The 20648-nt window shown below is 37.7% G+C and overlaps 2 protein-coding genes across 2 annotated transcripts in view; one reads left to right on the plus strand and one right to left on the minus strand.

Annotated features, from left to right (window-relative positions):
• The window catches only part of LOC111326064 (plexin A3), a 58058-nt gene extending 42385 nt beyond the window's left edge, over positions 1-15673 (minus strand). Inside the window, exons 1-11 of the mRNA XM_022929995.2 lie at positions 15476-15673; positions 11203-12361; positions 10431-10628; positions 9444-9569; positions 8545-8645; positions 7785-7911; positions 7340-7493; positions 6677-6773; positions 3765-3876; positions 1915-2031; positions 818-919 (exon numbers count right to left, since the gene is read on the minus strand). Of these exons, the coding sequence (XP_022785730.1) occupies positions 818-919; positions 1915-2031; positions 3765-3876; positions 6677-6773; positions 7340-7493; positions 7785-7911; positions 8545-8645; positions 9444-9569; positions 10431-10628; positions 11203-12336 (2268 nt within the window). The 5' untranslated portion in view covers positions 12337-12361; positions 15476-15673. The remainder of the gene's footprint in view (positions 1-817; positions 920-1914; positions 2032-3764; positions 3877-6676; positions 6774-7339; positions 7494-7784; positions 7912-8544; positions 8646-9443; positions 9570-10430; positions 10629-11202; positions 12362-15475) is intronic.
• Positions 15674-17538: 1865 nt separating this feature from the next.
• On the plus strand, positions 17539-18684 carry LOC148723555 (uncharacterized). The gene has a single exon (XM_088734454.1). It carries the CDS (start codon positions 17539-17541, stop codon positions 18682-18684), a length of 1146 nt encoding a protein of 381 aa, XP_088590580.1.
• The last annotated feature ends 1964 nt before the right edge of the window (positions 18685-20648 follow it).

The following is a 20648-nucleotide window of genomic DNA, read 5'->3' on the forward strand; positions in this document are numbered from 1 at the left end:
CTCTGGAAACTTTCAAAAAGGAAAGCACTTTTCTTGACCTTGGGTTGATCCCTGATGCTAACAAGTCTTTCATTTTCTTTTTCAATTTTTTATCTTCTTCTTTAAAAGGATGTAAACGTTTGTTACTACCATTTCCCCACAACCTAACCATAATAATTATTTATTGCACAACAATCAGCATTTAATAAGTTATTTTACAGCAAGAAGTCAGTTACCGATCCTGTTTTAAAAAAAGTGAGGGTTCTATTCATCCCAAAGTAAAGACTGAGACACAGTTCATCAATTTTGTCTTTTTTTGCAGTTGAATTTTCAAATCCAGGATCAACAAAGTTTATGAGGAAGACCTACATGTATAAATACTGAAATGAAATATGGCTTGTCACCCTCAAAGAATATATTTAACCATGTCTATCAAATGCCTCATATACACAATATGTGTGCAAAACCTTGTGCAGTGTGACAATACACAGTCTTAATTAGGGCCCTTTTTTTCTTCAATAGGTAGAATTTAATGCTTACTAATCTCAGCTGTTGGTTGAATACATGACACTTCTCAAAAGAATGCTAAATTTTTAACCAATCTATCAGTTGCACCCCATACAGGAACTGAACATGAAAGCCTTTCATCCTAGTCAGCAGACTTAACAGAAAAATATAAGTGAAATGGATGCCAAGAGTAACTATGGAGTCATAAGAACAATATGAGTTTTGCTTTAAGGCACTTGTTTCCAATAACCACTACTGAATAATTTTCCATGATTCACTTAAATATCATGACTTCTAAATACAATTTAACAACTTTCATAAATACACATACTTCCAAAGGAGAGCACTTTAACTCTGTATCACTAATTCGATAGGCCACTGATGTCTTCCTTGATCCATCAACTGTTACAACACATTTGTAAGAGGCAACACCCTATCCACAGAAATCAAAACAATTTATCAGGCAAACAGTGACATGGTCAGTCATTCCACAAACATCAATTTTATGGTCACATTCAACCCACAGATGTTTATTCACATCAGTATTTATGAACTTGAAGCCTGTCTACGATTATGCATACTTTCTATCACTTTACCAGCTAATAAACTGGTACACTTATGTTATGATGGTTTATAATCAATAGTCAGAGTCAACCTGCCAACCTGGTATGACCAACCTGGTCATATCAACACTATCACAGTCAACTCACAAACATTTATGAGTAAAGCCAGTCTATCCACACAACAACAATAGCCACAATCAAACCACAGAAAACAATTTCAGAGTGAAATTCACCCTGTAGATAGTTATTGATTCAAAGTATCACCAGCCTACCCACTGAATTATTTAACTATAACCATACTAAACCAAAAAGAAGCTACAAAGTCATCATAAAAACAAAAAGACACACCTCTGGTGTAAACACATCTAACAGATTTTAATCTTATCTTGCCTACTGTAAAAATATTCTTAGTAATGGTGATAGGATTGAGTTGGGTTGAGGTGTAATTGAGAAGTAATAGCAAGGCCTAAGGCTGATTTGAAATTATGAGCATGATTACCCCAAAATCAAACAAAGCAATTGTATCAATAATGCAATTTGAGAAACTCAGGAATTAAATATTAAATGTATGAGTACATTGGACCAGTTAATTTCATCCTTGTTGGATTTTAATTTGGACTTCTCAACCTACTCGCTCAAAACGTTTTCTTCATTTCTATTAGCTGGCATTGGCTACCATTGGCAAGGTAGTTTTGGCTGACGAATTAAAGTGCTTTTTATTTAGTGGCTGTTTAACTGTAACATTTGGCCTGTTCAAATCCAAGGGTAAAATCAAACAGTTTCCACTTAAAACAACCAACAAAGCCATAAATAAGAACTTTTAAGTCTCTTGTATTTGAGCATTTTGTTAAGTATGTAACAACACCTTTTCTGGAGGAAGATTTTTAGCAGGCACACTAATGCTGGTGTTAACTTGTGCAGGAACAAAAAGTGACTTGTCAGCTATTATTTGGGGGCAACCCTTGGAATCAGCAGCTCGTTCCTATAAAGAGCACAACATAATTATTCACTATCGTCAACCAGGATGTACTTACAGCGACTGGAGTTGTAAATTGGCCACCATAAAGGGTTTTAAAATGTTTCAAGTATTAGCCTTTCAATTGGCCCTGATGACTAATGCTAGAACCACCAGCTTTTAAAACTCTTTACGATGGCCAATTTACATTTTCATTAACTCAGTTGATAAAACCCCAATTACCTTGTTACTCCCACGGATTCAGCGCCACAGTTTCTTTAAAAACTTGATACCGCCCTATTCATTATGTAGCAGGCACAACCATTACACCATGCTTTCCAGTGATTCATTTGCAGAATTCCCAATTTAAAGACTTTTTGTCACATACATAACTGTAAGATGACATTTATTTGATAGATGATGAAAGGCAACTGTATTGAACAGTAGCAATTGTTCTCTCAGTCAGAGCTGTGTACAATATCTTCTTTTTGGTTTATATCCACTTTTTTTTAAAAGATGAAATGTAACCAAACGGATGTAAAGACAGCAGAGTGACAATAACTCTCAATAAAGACACGACAACTTTAAATTTAAATTTACAAGACATGTTTTGACATTCTCATGTCATCTTCAGTTGCAAATGAGCTTTTAACAGCTGTACATTTCAATTTATATTAAGGTACGTTACAAATAATGACGTGTCCGGACTTACGTTACAATTTGAAAATTAGATACACATAAAATGAAAATAGCTTATTTTCTTGTTACGGAAAAACTGTTTTCCATCTTGGGTCATAAACGGGATGATTTACAGGTATCTAGCTAAGAAAAATAATCCTTCTCTTACTCAGAACGACTCAACTGACTCCAGGAAACCTTCTTCGCACCATTATAAACTTCCTTATGTTGGCCGGTTTTCAAAGATCGCTCAGGCTAAGTTAAGACAACTACTCAAATGTTACTGTAAATCTGATTTGGATGTTAAATTAGTCTTCAGTACGTTTAAACTCAGAAACATGTTCAGTGTGAAAGATTCAGTACTGCTAGGTCTAAGTTCGCGTGTCGTTTATAAATTTTCATGTGCTGGCTGTAATGCCAGTTACATTGGTGAGACCACTAGCCACATTTGTACACGAGCTCATGAGAACCCCTGGTCAGACAAGTCTTCACATATTTATAGACACCTGCAATCATCAAGGGCCTGTCTTGACTCTTGTGAAACAGAATGTTTCATGATTTTAGATTCTGCCGCCTCAAAACTCCAAATTAAGATCAAAGAGGCATTGCATATTAAGTGGGAAAAACCCATTCTTAATCAGCAATTGAAGCATCTAGATTTATCTCTTTCCTTTTAATTATGTTGTTTCTTTTGTCTTTTATTATTTATTTATTTATTTATTATTATAATTTTTTTTTTTTTGGTCTAGTTATGCGCTAGCTAATTTCATTCTAAGCGTATCTAATTTTCAAATTGTAACACAAGTCCGGACACATTATTATTTGTAACGTACCTTAATATAAATTCAAATGTACAACCATTAATAGCTCATTTGCAACTGAAGATGACACGAGAATGCCAAAACATGTCTTGTAAATTTAAATTTAAAGTTGTCGTTTCTTTATTGAGAGTTATGAAAATGTAAGTATCGAAAAAAGGTTTGTTTTGAATTTTCGCAAGATGTTATTTAAGACGCTAAAACAAGACCATATGAGAAATGTTTCTTGCTCAGTACTGTACACTATGCAGTATTGATAGATACCTGTGGAGGCATTATAAATTCCCCTTGACAGTCCACACTGCTGTTACTGGTGCATCTCCCAAGATATGTGCACCAGTTGCAAGAGTAGTTTCCTTCTGCACAATTTATGCATCTAAATCACATGAATTTGCAGTTAAATCACAATGTTTTTTCCACAAATGTACATGAAAGAAGCAAATCTTTTTCTCAGGCATGGGATGCACAAGCAAATGTGCTAAAAAGAAGCTAAGATAATATCCTAGCACTCAGGCTTCAGGAAACTTTTACAAAATCTGTTGATAGTATCATGATAAGTAATAGTGCCCATTATACCTATATAATTGACACTGTCTCCTCCAAATGGATGTGAAATTTATTACTTTATAGGATTAAACATACGTTATGTACATGTACCACCTGATTGAATAATAGTCAAATAAATAACATATGGCATAATTACTAAAAGAAGGAATGACCTAAAACCACCTACAACCATCTAAAACCACCTACAACCACCTTCAGAATACTATTGTGTGACAACTTGTAACAATGTAAATGCACAACGGAAATGTTGTCACATGTCTCGCATGTCATGACCAGGGAAAACAAGAGAATTTTTTACACGTAGTTACTAAAACAAGGAATGACCTACAATGACCTACAATGACCTACAGTGAGCTACTGTAAGATCCCTGCAATGAAGTAAATGAAGATTTTAGAAAAAAGGCGAAAAAAAAAAACAAAAAAAACAGGAGACATGTGCATTAACGTAACGTGTTTGATAACAGAATTTCTAGCTTGGAGATGAATTTACAGTGTATTATAATGAGACATGTCTAATGACGATAATGATAAAAAAAATGCAAAAACCTTTGGCTTAAGATGTCTTTAAGGGTCTTATATAACAAGCCTCCCATAATTTTACACTATCATGAGGCTATGAGTCATATTTGGCCTGTCAACACCTTTTACTCATTGATATTTTCATATCAAAACCATTAATAAGGTCACGTATCACAGCACCGCGAGACTATGAGCCAACACCTTTAACTCATTGATATTTTTAGACAGCAAAACAAAAAGGCCATCACACCATCATGGGGCTAGAAAGTCACGCAAGCCACGCCACAATTTTTCGTAACACTCATAATAGCTCCCTGCAGGTCATTGTAGCTCATTGTAGGTCATTGTAAATCATTGTGGATCATTTTAGGTCATTCCTTGTTCCCATGGTAGCTCATTGTAGGTCATTCCTTGTTTTAGTAACTACGTGTAAAAAATTCTCTTGGTGTTTTTCCCTGGTCATGACATGCGAGACATGCGACAACATTTCTGGTGTGCATTTAAATTGTCACAAATTGTCACACAATAGTATTCTGAAGGTGGTTGTAGGTGGTGGTTGTGGGTGGTTGTAGGTGGTTTTAGATGGTTGTAGGTGGTTTTAGGTCAATCCTTCTTTTAGTAATTACGTAACATATGGATACTCAGTAGCTTACTGGGATCGACCTCTTGAATGGAGCTAAAGAAAAATTTCATATGGTGGTAATCCTGCTTACACATACAATTTCAAAGAGATTTATTCATAAGATGGAGGTCAGCACACAGGTAGATCATGTGTGTCAAAAGAGAAATAGTGCAATCATTAGTGGTTGCACAAAGTAGTGAAGGTATGCATGACATTTGAGGATGAAAGAAACTGTAAAAATGAACTCACTAAATACCGTAAAAGCCTGCAGATAAGCCGCACTAACAGATAAGCTGCACCCTGAATTTTGCAGCTCAAATGTTTGAAAAAAAGCTTTTTGATAGAAATCAAAAGAAATCCAAAGTAGAGTCTTGAGAAGTCTTCTTCATCCACTGTTCATTGAACGCAAACTCATCATTTACATTGTATGGAAAATACTTCTGAATCAATTTTAATAAGGTCGTAGTAGTAGCAAGTAGGATAAATATTGTAAGATATATGCAACTTTTTTTAAAGACATGTTTCGGCATGCTTATGCCATTTTCAATCAATGAGTAACTGAATGTGAGTAATTATATAACAGACAAGTAGATGAAAAAAATATTTACAGTATGATATGATACAAAAGCAGGTACTAATTACAGCGCGACAACAAACATGAAATTAAAGGTGTGAACTAAAATGCTAGAAAAGTGTTATAATGCTGTAATTGTTTGTTAAGTTCAGGTTTGATCTTATTTACATAAAAAGCTTCTTTGAGTTTTAGCTTTTTTAATATAAACAAGATCAAACCTGAACTTAACAAACAATTACAGCATTATAACACTTTTCTAGCATTTTAGTTCACACCTTTAATATCAAGTTTGTTGTCCCGCTGTAATTAGTACCCGCTTTTGTATTACATCATTCTGTAAATATTTTATTCATCTACTTGTCTGTTATATAATTACTCACATTCAGTTACTTCAATTTTAGCACTTTTTTATTATAATGAACATTGTTTCTACCAACTTTCACATAAGATTGGTCGTTTTCTGGTATTTGCTGACTGGAATTTCTTCATTCAACACAGTTTTTCCATAGATTTTTTGCATAACAACAAAAACGTGAGCAGAACATTCAGAGCTTAGTGACCAGGCACTTTTTCAAATGTTCCCGCAGATAAGCCACACCCCCAATTTCTAGTGATGATTTTTGGAAAAAAAAGTGCAGCTTATTTGCGAGCTTTTACAGTAATCCTCAAAGCCTTAGAGAGACCCAGCCTAAAAAAGTGCAAATCTCTTGAACAAAGTTTCTGCAACTACCATAATTTTCATTTCAGAGAACAAATAGTTGAAAGCACTAACAGTTCAATTTCTTATAGTTTGTTGTTTTCCAGAGAATTTAAGTCAACCTCTACACTATTAGATGCATGTAGGGCTATGAGTCTGATGTCAAAATTGAATGTCACATTGGACAACATGCTCACCCCTTAATTGCAGGACAGCTATAAAATGCTAGCTTTTTAACAAGGAATAACAGCTGCGACTCAGTAGAGTAGAGGGCAAGATCCACCCATACGTCACCTTGAAGTAAAATACAATACGTTGTTTACTCCAAAATCTAAAAAGAAGAATAAACCTGGGGATTGATGAAACCAACTAGCTTATACAAATCTTCCCCACCTGAGACTGCTCCCACTGCAAAAGAAATATGTTTCCACCAAGAAAAAAAGTTGTGCCATTTTTTTAAAAACATTATTTTATTACTAAGTTAAACCCGTCACTGATAATTTTTTTCTTTATTTGGCTGCAATCATCGAGAGAGGGAAAATCAGTCAAGCAGACAAGATATACTTTTCATCCTTTTCAGTCTCTTTTTTTTCTTTTGATATTTTAATTCTTTTTGTTCACAATCACTTGCTATATAATTTACAAAGACAAATGAGGAGAAGACAAGAAAATAATATATATATTATCAATATATTTGTGCAATAACAAAGATCAAAAATTGAAGAAACTCCAACCAATTATTTGGTTTTAAAATGGTACTGTCTTAAGAATTGGTTGGCTCAGGTTGAAGTAGTGTGTTGTACTGTAATTAGCCAATTATTTAATAGCTTAAATACAAAAATATATACATTATTTTGTACCTGTATCACTTGTAATACTTGGCAAATCTTTCTCCGGTGGTGTTTGACACTTTAGTTCATTTCCTGGGCCCACAGTTGTTGGTTTCTGTTCTTTCCCATTTACAAAGCACTTCAATCCTGCTAATGGTGGCACATTGGATACCTTTACGGTCAGCTTTGACAAGAAAAAAGACATTTCTATATTATCTACATGTATCACTGAATCAATGAGGGTTGACTGAAATTATGAGAGTAACTAAAGCAAAATTGATAATTTGGGGATTTTGAAGTTGATAACGTGTCAAAATCACTTATCAATGCAAAGCCTGTCATGTGCGCTGCAAGATTTTACCAAAATTTTTCTTGGAAACTATCATTAAATTAATGCTGCTAAGTTTGACATGAAAAAAAATTCAAACAAATTGGCCCATGAATGTTTACTGTATCTTTCAGTTGCTTCACACACTTCAATACTTGGACCATGGGGAACTTTTTCAGGACTGATAGAGGCAAATAGTGGACAGTTGGATGGCTCTGTCACATATCGCAGTGGATGTGCATCAGCACTAGGGCAGCTAGTCTTCTGAGAACATCTGCAAAAGAACAACAAGATCTTTCAAACACATCAAACTGCAAATTTTTAAAATTCACATTTTTATAGCAATTTCCCATACATTCATGATGTGCGGTAAATAGTTTGAACCCAGGGACAACATGTAAAGGTGTAGTGTGATCATCCAGGTGAGTGTAGTCCTGAGAAGGACTGTTGTCGGTAGTGGTGACTGACGTTTCGACAACAGTTTTGCCGTGATGTTATTGGCTGTAAGACTCAAGTGGCGTAAGTCTGTCATGATTGGTCTGTTTTGATCCATCGGTAAAGTTAGGTTGACCTAACTTTACTGAAACATCAGTCACCACCACCGACAACAGTCCTTCTCAAGACTACACTCACATGGATGATCACACTACACTTTCACAAAAACATGTTGTTTAAGTGTACAATGTATTCCTAAAATAGATTCTTATCAGCTTCCTTTTCACATCACTGACAGTACATTTGTAACCCTTACACCCTTTCAAGCTTGCACTGCAACTAATTAATCCAAGTTTATGATATACAGTTAAAAAAGAATAACACTATTTAAGAGAAAAAACAAACAAAAAACATTGCAAATTGGAGAAATAAAACAAGTTTTCAACCTCCTTCAAGATGTATGTAAAATTACCTCTTGTACAATGTACACCAGCCACAGAATGGGTCATTAGGTTTTGTGCATCTATCACAAGATTCAGAAGTACTGCAGTCTTCAACAGGTAATTTTGTCACCTTTAGTAAATCAAATTTAATCACTCACAGAATTATTATCTTTACTTACCTAGTATGGGGTATTTCAAGTATCTCATGAGTCATATGTTGCATCATTTTGAACAAGAATAGAAGATGTGAAGCAAAGTCATACAGGTAAATCAGACTTATTGGATGGCTACAATTTAAATAAGAAGGGGAAAACAATGATTCCCATTACTGTACACTTATAGACCACTTTCATAAATGGCTGCCGGATTAATATTCTTTTATTTAAATTTAAATTAGCCTTTCTGGCGTCGTTCTCCAGTACAAAATTCAAAAGAATACATTATCTCAAGCGAGGCCAGAAAGGCTAATTTAAATTTAAACAAAAGAATATTAATCCAGCAGCCATTTATGAAAGTGGTCAATTCTAATAGGCCATTTTACAGTTGTGTACTTAGTTGCCAAGCCTTTGATTCAGAGTGAGGCTAAAGATGACCTTGTTGTGATAGAGACCTGTATCTAGTTAGCATGATAACAAAGTGATTTACATTTGAAAGGCAGCAAGGTTTGTATCATAACAAGGTCATCTCTAGCCTCACTCCTGTTCAAAGGCTTGGCAACCAAGCACGCAACTGTAAAATGGACTATTGTTTAATACTTATAATTAAGTAAATTTAAAAAGTTTTACAGGATTTCTGATAAACTTGTTTGACATCTTTCATGTTCAACCATGATTTCTATTAGGGATATTTGCATCCATGGTTAAAACATACAGGCATAAGCATTCCATTTGATTGAAGATTAGACACTCAGTATTCAGTTACATTGTACCTTGTGTTTACTGAGGATGTACAAATGTTGTTGGTTACTGGTTACTATAATCCGACGCACTTCATCAGAGCTGATTTTCAACTCACTGTAAGGGTCCACTTGCTGTTGTTCATCTTCCACAGAAAACTTTTTGGTGAATGTAAAAAAACAATAGCAAGTTTTTCATTCAAAGGTCAGCAGTGTCTTTTGAATACCATAACAAGAATTATCACTGTTTTTAATACCAATGGTGAAAATGTCATTTTTATTCATTTTCTTAGATTGCATCTATATTGTAAAAACACAAAAACATGTTTAAACTTTTTATTTTGTGTTTCATGCCACCAAGTGAGCACCGTCCTCATTTTGGTGCCTTATTTCAGTACCAGTTCCCTGGCATACATAAACTCACAAGTGGTCAGTAAAAAATGCAGACTGCAGACTGCAGACTACGTACAAAATGCAGACTAGGTACAAATTGCAGACTGCAGACTGGGTACAAAATGCAGACTGAGAATATTGACTGTTTTTTCGTCTGGTACATGAGCACATGTCATCTTACAACTTCCTGGGTGTTGTGCAATCATGGTCTGCCGTCTGCAATCTGCCTTTTGTGCTGACCAAACTCACCAGTAGGCTATTAAGAAACAAGAACCAACATGTATAACAACTGGAAACAAACACAGGCAATATATTAAAATATTGTTTTGGAGTACACTGTGTAGTGTCCAGGCCTCCAAGTCCACGCCCAAGGCCCCAGGAGATGTAGACTCGAGTACTGATTGACTGAGAGTGAGAACGGGGGTGAGAAAATTTAGGATAACAAACAAACTACGCAAACTGTAAGCAAACTGTAAGCGAACTCCTGAACATTACACACTGTGACCGCAGCATTATTGGAAACAATTTCAATTTGTTTGATGAATATGTGGCTCTCCTTGATTAAGCCCTCCACCCCTTTTAACACTGCAAAACATTCAATAATTGTTGACAATTAAATTTAATTACCTTGAGAAGCTGACCACTGTCAGTACCTGCAAAAATAACTGTATGATTGTAATATGGCATTGCAGCAACAGCAGTTAACATTCCTTTCTCATATTGCATCACAGATCTTTTAGTCAAAGGCGTTTTTCCACGAAATGGATGATAGGCATAAAACGTGCTAGTTGGACAGAAATTCTCTGTTATTGTTGGAGTAGATTGCTATAAAAAAAAAAAACAAAAACACAATTTTAAATTGATGCTCATAGTAGTCTATCAATCTTGTTTCCTTTATGAATTCAGTAAAATATATCCACTTGTCCCATGTTCATATACAAATGTGAAAAGAAAATGAGTAACATTTTGTTAAACTCTAGAATGGGGAAGCTTTACAAGTGAGCAAAAGGTACCACAGGACTTTGAGGCACTACAAAAGCTGTTACTTTATGTGCTATGTGAGAAGAAATTGGAATACATGTTTACCTAATATACACTGTAGATACATAAGCCAGGTGTAGGGCAAATTCAATTGACCAATTCATTATGTTAGGGACATCAGTTGACTTCCCCTTTTCAGCCTCTTTCATATTCACCAAAAAATATCGTCACTGATTGAAGAATAGTTTCTTTCAATTATTCACCTTCCCTGAGCTAACATCTAGTAAACAATTAATAATGAATCAAATTGTTTAAATTTTTGTTTGTTGATGCCCTCTGTATATTGTGATATAAATCATGATTAAATTAAAATTAAAACTTTTCCAACCTTTTTATTTGTATATTTATGGGTACTTACCTCCTTTTCACATGCCAAAACATGTGTTGGAAACCATGGAAGGCTAATCTCTTCGTCAGGAGCGTTATTCACACAGTTCTTTAGGTTGGACACCAGAGCTGTCTTGATTTCTTTTACTGAAAATATACACACAGCAGAGCTTTGCGAAGGTCCACTCCAACCTTGGTCAGCCTTGAAAAATGTAACAACCAGCACATCTTCAGATCCATCAACTGCTAGGCCATCTCCAGCTTTTGTGAGATAAGCGGACTGTGCTATGTTGAAAGATGTTCCATTTGACCCTTTGCAGTCAAGTGGCAGTTCCATGTAAGATGCATAGACTTCATCTTCTTGACAGACACGAACTATAAATGTCTTGAATATTGCTTGATCAACTGAACATGCACCATTACATTTTTTATAAGATTCAGTGGTCTGCTGCACAGACACAAAGTAATTAAAAATACCAGCTGAAAATGCATAAATAAATTTTGCATAATATACTACATTTTCTTTGTACTGAATATAGCTTTTAGAGCTATCATCCTTCACAGGTTTAAAGATATTCATTAACTCATCAATAACACGAGTTGATAAAGCTGGGTTTAAGAAATTCAAAGGATTTTTAAAATATTTCTTGTCCCAAGAAGTTGCAACATAAATTGCACGTGTTCCTGAACTTTTCACAGATGGTGTTATCAGTGCTTCTGCTTGTAAGGGTACACTTGACACAACATAGTCAGTGCCATTTGTTTCTACTTCTAGTGTGTCTAAACTTCGTATCTGACAAACTCCATGATTGAAGCTTCCACAGACTATAAGACGTCTTTTACTACTGTCTATCAGCAGCAGTTTGTTCACATTATTTCTATTCTCCCCAGCACAAGTTCCACCCAGGTCATGATAACAATCTACATAATCCAGGTTGGGCCCAGTGGCTTGCCTTTTGTGTTCTGCTAAATTTTCTGATGCTTTCAATAGCACATTTTCACCTCCAATAAAGATGGTTTTTGTGATATTGTCATAAGCCAAGTTAGTGAGCACTTCATGTACTGATAACTCTTTTCTGTTTACAAATGCAACTGTATACATAGTGGCAATAACAAGGAGAACTGAAATGTAAAAAATCCATGTGCTGAATTTTTCCAAGGCCATTGGTAACAAATTTTTGAGTCAGCATCTAAAAAGACAGAAGAATGGGATTAACTGTTGACCCAGATATAAACTACATTATGTATATTTCCTTACAAACAGAAAGCACAAACATTGTTGACTATTTGAACTATACTAATTCTATAAGGCAAAACAAACATGACCAGATTACGTTGAGCTTTTTAAAAATGTAAGTTTAAAACACTTATTACTTGTGAAACACTCATAATATTATGACATGAGACCCATTTTTATATCGTTCAAATATTAAGTCACTAATCATGAGATGTTTTAATTACTAATTAAATAGACTACCATTTCATATTGGCATTAGTCTGCATGTGCCTTATAGAGTGAGAAACAATTGGTTGACAAGAAACAATGAGTGCAAATTTCAATAATTCAAACAAATAATTAAAATTTTAATTGAAATGAATCCATCCAGATTATTGCTGTTGTTAAGAGTTGAATCAATTTTCTCTAGATGCTTTTCTACACTTACAAAGCAATCTTTGAGTTTTTTGGCTTTGTTTTTCAAATATCAAATTGTGGTATTTCTCATTCCCATCTTTATTACATGAAGTTCTCATATTAATCTTTTGTTATGTACATCACAACATTATCATGGACTTGATTGTTATTTTTCTAAACTAATTTCATCATTTAAAACAGAATTGTTAATTTCCCTGATCCAGGGCCTCTGCCCTTTTTTTAAAAGTGGCTTTGCCACTTAGACAAAATCCAGTCTTGATTTATGTCTCAGAGCTCTGGATTCAAATGCATAAAATTTTCCTTTGGTATCCTGTTTCTCATAATGTTCATTAGATCCCATTCAACTATTTGCAACTTGATTTGATTGAAATAGTTTGTCCACCTCTAATGAATGCCTTCTTTTCTCATGAATTGCTTGAAGACTTAGTAAAGTCCCCACCTACAACAAGGTTGCTAACATTAACCCATTAATGGCCGCAACTTTTGTGAAAAACTGTGTTTTGAAGCTAGTTGAGCAGATTTTGGGTCACTGTTGTGGTTTTAAAAGCTCAAACCTACCAAAAACCCATTGACAGCTCATACACTCAACGGCCTTTCGATCCAAATGCAAAATGGCCGCCTGAAAATCTCGGGCACGCGCAGAAAAGTAATGCCCCACTTACGACTTTTACTTTCCTCTTTTTCTCCTGCCCTTTTTTTCCCCTCTCCTTGCCTGAAGTTTCTCCTCACTTGCTGGAAATTTAGTAGGCTTCATTTTGGTGTAGAGATTTTTTAGGAAACTACTCATTATTTTCAAACCACATGCTCGGAAAGGTAGGTGGGTAATGGAACAAGATTTTCGTGCAGATTTTCAGGTCAAAGTTACATGGTTTTTTGGCTATTTCTCCAATCTCCTTCACTCAGTTGCGCTCATTCTGGTATCGTTTGTAAGATATTTTCAATGTGTTCAAGTACGTGCTCAAAGTCGTGCTCCAGGGTTAAAAGTGATGACGTCACAAGGCGTAGAAAGGGTGTGGGTCCACATGGGCACATACAGGTGCACTGGACGTCAATAGGTTAACCTTTGAAATCCAGATGCTATCTAGAATTTGCATACACCATTGTTGAAATTGGGCTAATTTGGAGCATGCATATTGGATCTCAAAAGGCTGCTTAATGGTAAAGATTTGCAATTAAGAAAAGGATTCTGCTATCTGTATCTTAACATAAGCTTTCTGCTAATACATCATTGCTTTGGGGGTTTGTATGAATAAAGACCTTTTTGATGGTTAGTCTCACATGCAAAGTAGATTTCACCTCTTTATTCACTTTCCAAATAGATTCTATGTTTAACCTTCCAAAATATGTAAAACACAAACTACACCAACAAGTAAAATGTTGTTTGGGTCACATCTGGCTGTTCCTCATTACAATTGAAAGTCCATACCTCTTTAGCCACTAAATGTAGCTTGATCACAGGAATTCATATTATGTTTTGAATTTCTAGTCTCACAGCAGTACAACAGTGTTGCTTGAAACTTAGGAGTTTGAAAATGGCAGACAAAATGTTTGAGCAGATAAGATGCATAATCCCATGCATGTGCAGCTCATGAGGCTGTCTCTTTAAGAAACCAAACTGTGCAATGCTTGTGTGGCTTATCACAAAAAAGGATTAGATTACATCTAATTTATGAACATTGTATATTTATAGATACCGTAAATGCTCGAATTAGCGCCCAGCCTCAAATAAGCGCCCCACTTCGAATTAGCGCCCCTCCTAAGGCTCAAAATTTGTACTAAGCACCCCCCTTCAAATAAGAGCCCCCCCCCCCCCGAGAAAAAATGAGGTTCGTTACTCCGTACGATATACCAGACATATACGGTCCATACGGTTCTTTTAATAAAATGTGACATTTTTAAATAGTATAAATAGTAATGTCCTTTCAAAGTCGCACAGGTTTGCTTCTAATTTCCTTGATACAAATATCCATGTGAACGCATAGCTGCTTCACTTTATTAATTTCCTCGTAAAACTTTGCTCCCAATAGAAATAAGCGCCTCCCTTCGAATTAGCGCCCCCCTCTCGCCTTAGAAAATTAAATAAGCGCCCCGGGCGCTAACTCGAGCATTTACGGTATCTCTAATCGTGTTTGAAGCTCTTCCATCAGGATAAATAAAAGTAGTTTCCTGTTTCCCACCAGCATCTCAAGAGGAAAAAAAGAAGCTCACATGACAAAGTTCTGAGGCAACTGTAGCGATAAGCAGCAGATGTAGGCAATGATCAATATTATTAACCACAGCGTCTTTGTCAACCTGATCACTTACCGCTCATTCTACATGATGAGAGGAATCGACCTCTTTCGTAAGAAATTAAGTTTTACATGTTAATACCATAAATATTCGAGTTCCTTCAAACAGGCAAAGAAACCACGCTTTCACTGCCTTCTAATTGCGCAAGAGTGTTTTCAACAAGCAGTTACAAAATAAAACCCTATAATTACAACAACACCATGGTTAAATGGACTAATCGATACGAAAATAGTTTAACATTGACCCACGTTCAGGTACACCCTGAACTGCTCTAATATTCGATGGAAAAACTTAGACGGATATACCTCAAGTAGCTATGATTCGAATGACTAAAGAATGCTGATTGTGACAGTGGGCTTACCTGAATCACAAATACAGATCAAATCCTTTTCTTCAGAGATATGTATACGCCGAGATCCAAGGACGTGAAAGAATAAAATTCGTACTTTCTAGAACACGGGTAACCCGACAAACACAAATTTTCTGTCGTTGGAATTCTGAAAATGTTTAAGAGTTGCGATACAAATGCAAGCTAGCCTAGCCCAAACTCCTGGCGCCCGCGAACATTCGTTTTTTCAAAAAATATGTTTCTACATCATGTAACTCATGTAAAGTCCATTTTAATTGGCCTCGTCCCACTCTCTCCTCGATATTTTACTCTGCGTTCCGCATTGCAAACATCTCACATCTGTTTCTCTTAGAAAAATGAATATTTTATTATCAGTCGAAGGGGCCTTTCAATTAAAAACACCTTCATCTATACTAGATTTTTAACGATTCTTCGCAAATATTACAGGATCTTTTGCTGAAACACATGTCCAAAAAAGTTCAGGATGCACAAACATGACATGGCCAGTTTACAATAATCTCTCATTGGTGTGAGAACGCGGTTAAATGCAAGTGCCGACTGGACAGATTGAGCTCTGCTCTAGTTTCTCACAAATGTGTCCATCAACCTGTCATTTGAATTGAAATAAAATTTACAAGACATTTCAGCCCTTCTCAAGACAAGCCCGACTGCTAAATCGAGAAATTGTTCCGTCAGATTCAGTCAGTGACTACTACATTAGAAGTGAGCTATGTATTATCTATTCCTTAACTCTATGGTACGTATCGAAACTTGATTCACGTATTGTCGCACCAAGTCCACTATTCACAGTAACAAAGTTATAGCCGCAAAATGTCGGCAACTAGTCTCCAGCTGAGATCAGTGCCAGAGAAAATTTGGGCGTATATGATCCTCATATTGTGGTCATTGCCGCTAGCATTGTACATAGCTCACTAGGCTCTTCTTGTTTGAGCACTCTGGCATGGCTTAGACGATACCATAAGATCGTTTGGGGATCCATATTGGTTCTCCCCCATCCTAGCATCAGCACTGCACTGATGAGGCCCAGAAAGCCCATAGAATACTAGTCAGACGTGTCATTTTGTGCTCCTCGACTAGTCAAAGTTCTTCCTCATTTACTGTTGATTGAAGGTTAGTTGGCCTCTGGGCCTTTTTTTACTTTTGCTTTTACGTGTGATCTATGGATTCTGCTATGAATACCGATGGTTTAATTGAAGCTTTAGTTGCTGATGGAATTATTGAAGACTCGTCAGTTGTCAATGGCGAATCGTACGCTTCGAGAGCCGCACGTACCTCTGGAAATTATGGCAATGGAAATAATGTTAACAGAAATAATGTTACAATGAATATATGAAGTTCCTATATTTTGAACTGCGGTTGTAGATACGTATGATGCACGATCCTCGCAGTAGAGAGCGCTATTTATGCAATAGCGAAAATCAGACCTGAAAAAAATCAGGCCTGTACGGGATTCGAACCACTGACCTCTGCGATACTAGTGCAGCGCTCTACCAATTGAGCTAACAAGCCAACTGGGAGCAGGCCGTTAAGTTGATTCGTAATAAACCCGTGAAAGTGATAAATCAGATACAATGAATATATGAAGTTCGTATATTTTGAACCGCGGTATTAGGTACGTATGATGCACGATCCTCGCAGTAGATAGCGCTATTTATGCAATAGCGAAAATCAGACCTGAAAAAATTTGATACTTATCACTTTCACGGGTTTATTACGAATCAACTTAACGGCCTTGTTGTGTTGTCAAAATTGTTATAGTTTGTACTTTGTACCGAGTCACGTGACGGGCAGTAAAAAGGCACTTGAAGTTCTTGAATGAATGGCGTCGTTCGGATCTTTTACGCTCGCCGATAAATAACACAACATGGTGTCAGGAGTGGGATTTTGAGTCCCTTGACGAGAAGAATAACTGGATAGTCGAGGCCCTTAGAGGAAAATACAGGAGAGTTCTTTGAGGTTACTCGAGCGGAGCTAAATATTGACAAAAGAGAAATTGTTCGCCGCGACAGCAGAAGAAACCCGGGAAGTAAGCGTACTACTGTTCTGGAGGAATCATGGCTAACAAGATTACTGCACCCGAAATGTTCGATTTCAAAAAGCCAGACGAGTGGGAAAAATGGATTCGTCGGTTCGGTCGATATCGGATGGCGTGTGATCTACACAGAAAAAGCGAAGAAATTCAAGTAAACACGTTGCTATACGCGATGGGCGATGCCGCCGACGATGTTATGACTACATTTGTGTTTGGCGATGAGGGAGACCGGCTAAAATACGACAAAGTAAAGGAAAAGTTCGACCAGTATTTCCTAGTCAGGAGAAATGTCATTTACGAACGAGCGAAATTCAACCAGCGAACCCAGGCTGACGAAACCGCCGAGGAATTCATCACATCGCTTCATTGCTTGGCCGAGCATTGCAATTTTGGCGCCCTGAAAGAAGAGATGATTCGGGATCGTATTGTGGTGGGAGTTAAAGATGCTACACTAAGTGAAAAGATGCAGTTGGAATCGACTTTGACTCTTGAAAAAGCTGTGAAAATGGCCAGGGAAAGCGAGTCAGTCAAGAAACAACAAGAAGTCATTAGGAGTGGTCAGCGGTCGACATCCACCGAAATCTATGAGATTGGAGCCAAATTCAGAGCAAAGTTGCAGAAGTTTCCACCAAAGAAACGTGGAGGTGTCGTTGGCGCTAGAGATAAGTCAAACCCCAGTGGCTGTTTACGATGTGGATTATCTGCAAATCACACCAGAGGGAATTGCCCTGCACTTAATTCTGTTTGTCATAAATGTTCCAAGAAAGGTCATTATGCCCGAGTATGCATGTCCCAACAGGTTGAAGAAGTTGTAACCGAGGATCAGTTTTCTGAGGATCCAGATACCAGTGTGTTTCTTGGAGAGATCGGTGTTGACAGCATGCAGGCACATCCGTGGAAAGCTGAAATCCTGGTAAATGGTTGCCCAGTTAGTTTCAAGCTTGATAGTGGGGCTGATGTTTCTGTCATATCAGAAAAGACTTTTGGTCTTTTGTCAATTCAGGAAAAGCTCCTTCCACCTGATAAGAAATTGTATGGCCCATGCAAAGTACCACTGTTTTGCAAAGGTAAATTTACAGCATCCCTTACGCATAACCTGCAATGCTGTGCTGACGAAATTTATGTGGTTCCTGGCCTTGAACAGTCCTTGTTGGGAAGAAGCGCGTGAAGCCGGCTCGGGACAATTGCTAGAATCTCTGGTATTGACTCAAAGGACAGCAACTATGAGAAGAGATTCCCCAGCTTGTTTCAGGGGTTAGGATGCATGGATGGTGTTTACGAGATCAAGCTGGATGAATCAGTCACTCCATTTAATCTGTGTACCCCAAGGCGTATTCCTATTCCTTTACTACCTCAAGTGAAGAAGGAGCTTGAGCGAATGGAGCAAATGGGAGTGATAGAACAGGTCGATCAACCTACCCAGTGGTGTTCCCCGATTGTTGTTGTACCCAAAAGGAATGGCAGTGTCAGAATTTGTGGTGACTTTGTCCAGTTAAATAAGGCTGTTCAGAGAGAGGTCCACCAAATGCCAACAACTGAACAAACTCTAGCCAAACTGTCTGGCGCAAAGATTATGTCTAAGCTGGATGCAAATAGTGGATTTTGGCAGAGGAAGTTAGGTGAGAATTCAAAGCTGTTTACCACTTTTATCACACCATGGGGAAGGTACTGTTTCACAAGACTGCCCTTCGGTATTTCTTCAGCACCCGAACACTTCCAGAAAGCGATGCAGAGGATCCTAGAAGGTCTCGATGGGGTGGAGTGTCAAGTTGATGACATCTTAGTATTTGGAGAGACCCAAGAGCAGCATGATAAGAGGTTGATTGCAGTACTGGAGCGGTTAGCAGATGCTAATGTTACCCTTAACCTGGAGAAGTGCAAGTTCTCAACAGATAAAGTGGAATTTCTGGGGCACGTGATCGGCAAAGATGGAGTGCAAATCGACCCCACTAAAGTGGAAGCTGTCGCACAGATGGGGGAACCAACTGACATTGCACAATTAAGGCGGTTCCTGGGCATGGTCAATCAAGTAGGGAAGTACATTCCTAACCTGGCGGACATGACAAAGCCACTGAGGGATCTTCTGAGTAAGAACAATGCATGGCTCTGGACTGGGGCTCAGCGGGAAGCATTCAATGCCGTAAAGAAGGCCCTAGTCTCTACGCCAACACTAGCCCTCTATGATCCAGCCAAAGAGACAAGGGTATCATCGGACGCTTCCTCGTTTGGTCTTGGAGCGGTTCTCACCCAAGCCCAAGAGGATGGCGGTTGGAAACCCGTTGCATTCATATCCAGGGCACTGACGCCAACAGAACAGAGGTACGCCCAAGTAGAAAAGGAGGCTCTAGCAGTGACATGGGCATGCGAAAGGTTATCGGACTACCTCATCGGTAAGCCATTTCATATTGAAACGGACCACAAACCATTAGTTCCTCTCCTGGGGTCAAAGAACTTAAATGAAATGCCACCAAGAATTCAGCGTTTACGAATGAGGCTGCTCAGATTCCAGTATTCCATCTCACACGTTCCAGGCAAGAGTTTGACAACAGCAGATGCTCTCTCAAGAGCTCCGATAAACCAGGAGCAGCAGTCAGGCTTACAAGAAGAAGAAATAGCCCTGTATGCGCACAGTGTTTTGAGTGAAATTCCAGCCAGCGACAGACGTCTGGAAGAGATAAGGGAACGACAAGAGGAGGATGAAGTATGCCGACAACTTACAGCCTACTGCCAACTTGGCTGGCCAGAAAAAGATAGAGTTCCGGAGGCACTAAAAGGGTACTGGAGTGAGAGAGGAGAAATTACCTTAGTTCGGGGATTACTTCTGAAGGCTTCCAGAGTCATCATACCGTCCTGCATGAGGATAGAGATTCTTGATCGCTTGCATGAAGGCCATCAGGGCATCACAAAATGTCGCAGCCGTGCCAAGATGTCTGTGTGGTGGCCAGGCCTTAGTAGGCAGATTGAGGATATGGTTCAGGGATGCCGCAAATGCGCAGAACACCGATCTTCCCGAGCAGAACCCCTTATTCCTTCAGTGGTTCCAAACAGGCCATGGCAGATCATCGGAACAGATTTGCTTCAGCTAAAGGGCCGCACCTATTTGCTGGTCGTGGATTACTTCAGCCGATACAT

This window comes from Stylophora pistillata, chromosome 9 (assembly GCF_964205215.1).
Source record: "Stylophora pistillata chromosome 9, jaStyPist1.2, whole genome shotgun sequence".
NCBI lineage: Eukaryota > Metazoa > Cnidaria > Anthozoa > Scleractinia > Pocilloporidae > Stylophora > Stylophora pistillata.

Coding starts and splice junctions, on each gene's coding strand:
- LOC148723555 (XM_088734454.1), top strand. CDS start 17,539: ATGGCTAACAAGATTACTGCACCCGAAATGTTCGATTTCAAAAAGCCA.